This window comes from Pinus tabuliformis, chromosome X, assembly GCF_031772625.1.
Source record: "Pinus tabuliformis cultivar Carrire ecotype Pingquan chromosome X, CPIR1, whole genome shotgun sequence".
Lineage (NCBI taxonomy): Eukaryota > Viridiplantae > Streptophyta > Pinopsida > Pinales > Pinaceae > Pinus > Pinus tabuliformis.
Genome location: NC_142308.1, coordinates 1,041,535,101 through 1,041,542,525, shown reverse-complemented (window position 1 = coordinate 1,041,542,525; position 7,425 = coordinate 1,041,535,101). Strand labels below are relative to the sequence as shown.

Here is a 7,425-nt window from a genome sequence, read left to right as displayed (position 1 = left end):
TGTTCTTTGTTCAATTTTGAATGAATTCCCCATTTTCTTCCCTATCTTTGATGATCCAGCTTTATGAAATGTCTTATATGTTTGTAAATTCAAACCTTTATTGTAACATATTTCATTCTTCTAGATACCCTTATATTAATTGGTCTATGGGAGCCCAACCCTAGTCCCTTAGGGACGAACATATTTAAATTTTAATTAGGTATCAAGATTTTATAAAGTGATTTAAGCACTTAACTTTATTTAGAACTTAAAATTATGTAAACTTATTTTTTGACTCTCACAACAAATTGTTTTCAAGATAGAATCTTATTTTTGGTTCTAATACTTCCTAATAAATAATAGGAATCTCATGAATCTCTTCATATTCCCTTACGAATTTAAATGCATGAAAGCATTTTATAGCTCTTTGAATTTCTTGACCATGATCTCTTTATTTTTCTATTGAATTCGCTCCAAAATGTGTCCCCTCATGATATGTGAATGGATGAATGCAATGGAATTAATCTTGAAAATACATCTATTTATGTTATCGTTGTTTTATTTTTATTTTCAAATAACCTAGTCCACTCGCAGATGCATGTGCTAAATGTTTACATTTTGATATTTGAGTTATTTGAATATCTAAGTGTGTGAAAAGAGGAGTACCGCTTCTATAAAACTTCAAAGGAAACTTGAAAATTAAGCTCTAGGTGGTTAACTCTTTTCCCCTATTAAGAAGAGACATCAACAAGAGCCTAGTCCCATTGATACAAATTGATTCAGACTCACTAGGAATTGGTTCAAAATCATGAAGAATAGGGATTTTTAACCCAAAACTTCGCAATAAATAGGACCACAGCCTATCATTCCTTTCAGTTGGGTGACACACCACACATCACACATATTCACAATTGATTACTAGCAAGAATATACACATTCCATAGTCATCAAAACCAAGTCTAAACTCTAATTCATTCGATGTTCATCACATAATATTCACATTTAACATGGAGGAAGGGTTCCCATTTCACACAACATTCATATTCATAAATAAATGAAATTCAATAGTTAGGAAATCCATGTTATATATTCATCACACTAATAATGCATATTCAATATGACAATACCATTGTTTTCGTCCTACAAATGCACACATACACAGTCAATTGAGCATCATATATAAACACAAAGTATTGAACAACATTTACAATTCATTTGTAGGATATAAATACATTTATCTATTATTCTTAATATGGCTAGAAACTAAATAAGGGAGTTCCACTCTCCACCCTATTGTAGGCACAACAACAATGCAAATCTCTTGTAGCTAGCCATCCCTGAGCTAGTTCTGATGTCTAGAGGACACTCCACTTAGGGTGCTACACCAAATGGGAAATTTAGGGTAGAGATTGAAGGTTAATCTCCTTCAATGGTTGGGAAATAAGGATGTCACATCTCGAGCCTCAAGTCAGTGCTCAATACATGACAAGTATGGTGATTGAGGCATGCATAACGCAAAGGGAGGCCCCTTCACTAGTTCCTATGATCCCTCAGTGATCATCCTTTTCCATTTGGTTCATATGCACAAAACAAACAAATAACAAAGTTCTCCTCTACATCCTAACTCGAGTAGAGGAATTCTCTCAATGGTTTTTTTAGTTATCACCAAACACACCTATATTTTGCATTAAAGTTTTCCAAAATATAAGATATAGGTTCACAATGTTTTCAATGGTTTAGATCACACAACCAATTTGGGTCTGTCTCTCTCTATCACTACCAATACTCTTTGGCTTCCAAGAAAAAATCGCTCCTCTCCCATTCTTCGCCATAAGTGTTTAACATTAGCAATTCAATTTTTGTTATTTTTTATTATTGTTTAAATTTATTTATTTGTAAAGTGATTGGTTGAAGTCATATTATGAGTTATTTAGTAACTTCTATTTCTATTAGTTACTAATTTTTTGTTTTTTGTTTTATTTATTTTTCATTCAACTTTCACATTTTAATTTTAATTTTCCTTTTTGTATTATTTCCATTTTCATGAATTTTATTTTTTTTCTCCATCTTTTCAATTTAAGATGACTTATTATTATATTAAAAACACATTTTTGATATATATATATATATATACACACACACACACACCCATATATATATTAAAGTGTATATACATCAATATAAACAATATTAATTAATCATGGCATTCACCAATACATTATTTTATTAGTTGCTTTATTTTTGTGATGAAATATTTATGTTTTATTGTTTTTAGTTTAAGTAAGTTATATTTAAACTAAGTAAGTTATATTAGTAGAAATAAAAATATTCCATTTTTTTTGTTAAATAGTTTAATATTTTTTATTTAAATGGTTTAATGTTTTCTTCAATTGTCCACATTTTTAACTACCAACATTTCATTATTACGTTTCATTATTTTTGAAAAACTAATTATTAGAATCTTAATTCTTAGTGATTAAACTTCAATTTTATATTTAGTTTTATATTTATTTATTTTTACACAACCTTAAAATCTATCCTAATCTAATTGTCATACAAGTATGGAGATAACTATTGTGGCTACTATTAACTAATACATGTTTACAAATCACTATTATTAAAAAAAAACATACCATGTAAAAATGAATAACTAGTAATTAATGAAAGGAAAATAATTTATACATATTTTTTTTATATCCAAAAATTACAAACTTTTAATCAAACAAAAACATTCTAAATCATACTCCAATAACACTATTTATTATCTTTCCATCACTAACCCGTTGAAAATTTTAATAAATAACCATCTACACAAGGCCACTATTTATTATATATGAATCCCTAATCATTAAAAAAAAATTGATAACTAACGATAATAATCAACGCGTTGTAATTCGATTCCGACAGCTAACAGTATGTATTCCACTGCACTGCTAACGAAACAACATCCGAATAATCAATCATTGGCGAACGCATTTAGTTAATTAGTGCAAATCTTGGAAGGCCATAAAATATACACATGTAGCTGCTCATTATCACTAATGGCCACTCTTGGAACACTGATGGTAATCATTTCATTGCAAAACTGTTTTTTCACATTGCTATTCAATGCGAAACAAGAAACCCCCTTTGAATCGTTGCTGCAGTCCCCCTTTCAATCGTTGCTGCAGCTGCTCCATTACTCCCCCACCCAACTGGAGCTTGGGACAATCCATGACATCGAGACTACATAAAGACGTACAATGTTCAACACCTTCCAAGTCCTCTAACTCGATGCACCGACCAAGAACAATTCTGCGAAGCTTTGTGCACTGCGCCAACCCTCTTATGTTCTTTAGCTTCACACATCCCACTAAGCTCAACTCCTCCAAGGACCTCAAGTCACCAAGAGAGGGGAGCAATTCGCTTATTGGGCATCCACAAACTGTCAACTCAGTCAACTGAGTCAACAGTCCAACAGAAGCCGGAAAACATTTTAATTCCTTGCAATCAAGTAGCACTAATTCCTTCAAGTTCCTCAAGTCACTGAGCGAAGGAGGCAGCGTGTCCAGCAAAGGGCTTCCTACTTTCAGAATTTCCAAATTGCTTAGCTCTCCAATTGCATCTGGCAATTCTTTTATATTTGTCCCTGACAAGTATAATCGTTCCAGCGACCTTTGGTGTGCTACTTTGAAAGGCAATACTTCAATCTTCGCACAGTATCGCAGATCTATGTGCTCAAACGTGCTTATATTTCCCAGTGTTTCGCTTGACATGGTTAACTTTGAGCAATACCTCAAGTTAAGATATTTAAGCTTAATTAGATTCCCAAAGGTTTCTGGCAGCTTCTCCAAATTGGACCAGTCTGAGAGGTCGATGCTTTGGAGGTTTCTTAGATCACCAAAGGAATCTGGGAGTGACTTTATATTTTTGCAACCGGGTAACACCAAGGTCTTCAATGACTGAAGACGACAAAATTCATCTGGCAATCTTGATATTTTGTGGTCTAAGAAAAGCGATTCTATGGTAATCCGTTCGAGGTACTGAAGCCGCCCTATAGAGTTGGGAATATTACAGAGGCCGCCTTGAATCTCTAAATCCCGCAACTGCAAAGGTGCCTGCAAAATGTTCGGTGTTTCAACTATATTAAAGATTCCTATCCACAAACCCTTCCATTTTTTTTCAAAATCACATGGTGCCATATTAAATGCAAATCAACAATACAAACTTTTAACTCAAAAAATTTCCAAGCACCTGCCATTCGCCTTCCCACAGTGATGTCAATTTCCCCTGGTACACTTCTAAAACTCTCAAATTCTTCACTGGAATCCAGGAAGGAAGAGAAGAGTAAGGACAGTAGTTCCAACGAAGCCATAAGAGATCTGGTAAGTGCACCCTTGTCAAAATGTGCTCCACTAGACCATCTTCGCTATAGGGAAGTTGCAATATTCCTCGATGCAATGTTATATCTGAAACCCCATTTGCATGCCAAACATCTCTAATTCCCCGCACTTCGCTTATTACCTGTTGAATGACGAGAAAAGATGGAGAATTAAAAATTGTACACAGATTTTGATTTCAATAATTTATAAAAATTTGAAAGATTTAGCACTTACAGATGATGGCTGCAACAATTCATCAAGTTTGTCTATCCCACGCACCAATCCCGGAGCCTTGGCGATATCTCTTCCCAGATCACGAAGGTGATCATGCATATGTATCACATTCTCACTATCCACTTCTATTAAACACCTGTCTTCCAAGTTTTGAAAACCTTTCCAATTGCACCCGTCCCATATTTTGACAGCCATATCTCTGTTTTCTCCAATGAAAAAACATGCAACATCTAGGAATATCTCCCGCTCCTCCACATCCAGTGCCTCGTAACTAATTTGCAGTCTCTGCTTTATCTCTGTGGGGAGTATCCGTTGAAGTTTGTCCAATTGGTCTTCCCAGTAAGATTCGTTCTTTCTTCCACATAGAAGTGCCCCAAACACTTTCAAAGAGAGAGGCAGTCCCTTGCAGGCATCTAAGAACTTATTTACAAGAGACTCAAATTGTGAGAGTGGGTAAGGCTGTTTGAAGGCATGGAAGCAGAAGAGTTCTCGGGACTGTTGTTCATTCAGCCCAGTCAGTTTATAAATGGATGAGTTTTCAATTCCTGAGCTTGTGAGAATATCTTTATATCGGGATGTAATCAATATTAAACTGTCTGACGGAATAACAGTTTGATCTGGCAAAAGTGAATCAATCTGATCCACTTGATCTACATCGTCTACAACTATTAAGGCATGACAAGAGGAGAGATTTTGTTTAAGCATCTCCATACCTTGATCGATGCAGTCTATTTCTGGATCTGATCCAGTCAAACTCTTGAGAAGTTTTTTCTGCAATGAAATTAAAGTGCCCTTACCAGCGTTTTCTCTTACATCCGAGAGAAAACAAGATCTGTTGTACTGCGAACTCTTTCGATTGAAGAGTTCTTTTGCTAGGGTTGTTTTTCCTAGACCACCCAACCCAATAATTCCCAGGACGGGAGGTTTTGCACTCTGCCCTTGTTGCTGCAATAAAAATTCATTTTCAAAATGTTGTACCTTTTCATCTAGACCCGTTGGATATTTGGCTACATGCAAAGGTGTCTTTTTCACTCTCTTCAAAACCTCTTCAACTACTAGATCCAGCAACTCCCCTTCATCACTGGTTATTCGCAACAAAAAATAATAAAGCTATTAAGAAAAATTTCTTTACATATATCTATCCAAACATAAAGCAATACAATACCGCGAAATCGAGAGATAAGGTGGAGTTCTCACCCATTGCAGGACTCCAGCTCCAAACCGCTTATGTGTGAAACCTTAGCAAGAGCATTTCTCCAACTCTCAATTGTACTGGAATTGTACCGCAATTTCTTTTGGAGAGTTTGATCATCATAAGTCGTCTTATTTGCCAGTGAGTGTAGGGCTTCAGCATACTTTCCATGATTGCTCTGCGTCCACCTAACCTCAGAGGGCTTGATACCGTAAAATACGGGGATAATCGTCCCTCTCGATTCCAGCATTTGGAGGAGTTCATTCAAACACCAAACAGAGTCTGCATATCCAGGAGAGAAAACCGCCACATGGACGGAGGCGGTTCTAATAGCGCTTTCTATTTGAGAAGTCAAATACTCCCCCCTTTGCATTTCCTCCTGATCTAGAAAGACTTTCAATCCCTGTGAGACAAGGCGACGATACAGATGACTGACAAAGGTTTTCTTCACGTCAGGCCCGCGGTGATTTAGGAAAACTTGATAAGAGACACAGCCAGCGGTGGAAGATGAGGAGGCCATTGCCAATTTGGAAATACAGATAGAAATAATGAAAAACCCAAACTGCAGAGGAGGTTGATCAGAGCGTAGCAGAGAAATTGCAATGGAAAACCCAGAGAGATGCTCTGCCCTAATTGATGTACCCAAAGATTGGTGTTCCCACTACTCTTCTCTTTTTGCGTGTAGTGGCCGACCATTAACCGCGTCAGGACATTATTTACGGAGTTGTCTATAATGCGACTTTTTGAGATTCCGGTGACGGAATCTGGCGGAAGAAATTGAGATGAAATCATGATTTGTTGCAGTTAAAATGGTTTTTTAACTACATATTCGGATTCAGCACCCTGAAAAACCCCTGGGACGCTTTCATTGTGCAGAAACTAGTTATCAAACTTCGATTTCAATAAATTACTGCCGGATTTTCACCGGAAAAAATGGATTCAGCACCCTGAAAAACCCCTGGGATGATTTCATTGTGCAGAAACTAGTTATCAAACTTCGATTTCAATAAATTACTGCCGGATTTTCACCGGAAAAAATCGCCGGAAAGGCTTTCAAAAAGTCGCGTTAAAGACTACGGCATTATTTACTCATGGGGTCAGCACGAGTTCTGGTGCAAAGAGAAAACAAAGCGTTCCACGGCGCTCTCTAGACCATTACATTTGAGTGCGTGGTGAGGAGTCAGGAATCTCACTTTGTGTGTGGAACCCACACGCTCAATGCCATGGAGCACGGACCGCGTGAGGGCTATCACTTTGTGAATGGGTCCCACACACTCAACTGCGTAGACGGTGGGATCCACACGACCGCGTGAGCGCTATCACTTTGTGAATGGGTCCCACACACTCAACTGCGTAGACGGTGGGATCCACACGCTCAATTGCGTGGACCGCGTGAGCACCGAGCACTATCGAGTTGTGTGTGGGATCCACACGCTCAATTGCGGAGGTTTAAGCGTGACAAGAATTCAGACAAAAAGACAAGTCAAAATATTTGGTACCAATCAGTTCAAGCCTAATTTGGAACCAAACGGGGATGATGGCCAAGTTGACGTCCAAACCTGATGAACCGACCAGTTTGATTCGATAGCAGTTCAATTAAGCATTCAAATTAAAAATACATGAAATTACGCATTTTTTAAAAACGTTGGTTTTCAACCA

General features: G+C 36.9%; 1 protein-coding gene across 1 annotated transcript; it reads right to left on the bottom strand.

The window, feature by feature from the left end:
- Positions 1–2,878: 2,878 nt before the first annotated feature.
- On the bottom strand, positions 2,879–6,656 carry LOC149143345 (disease resistance protein L6-like). Its single transcript, XM_089448944.1, has 4 exons — positions 5,772–6,656; positions 4,575–5,655; positions 4,213–4,482; positions 2,879–4,076 (listed from the first exon to the last, which is right to left on the bottom strand). The coding sequence occupies exons 1-4, from the start codon at positions 6,284–6,286 to the stop codon at positions 3,081–3,083; spliced, it is 2,862 nt and encodes a 953-aa protein (XP_089305070.1). The 5' UTR covers positions 6,287–6,656; the 3' UTR covers positions 2,879–3,080.
- Between the last annotated feature and the right edge of the window lie 769 nt (positions 6,657–7,425).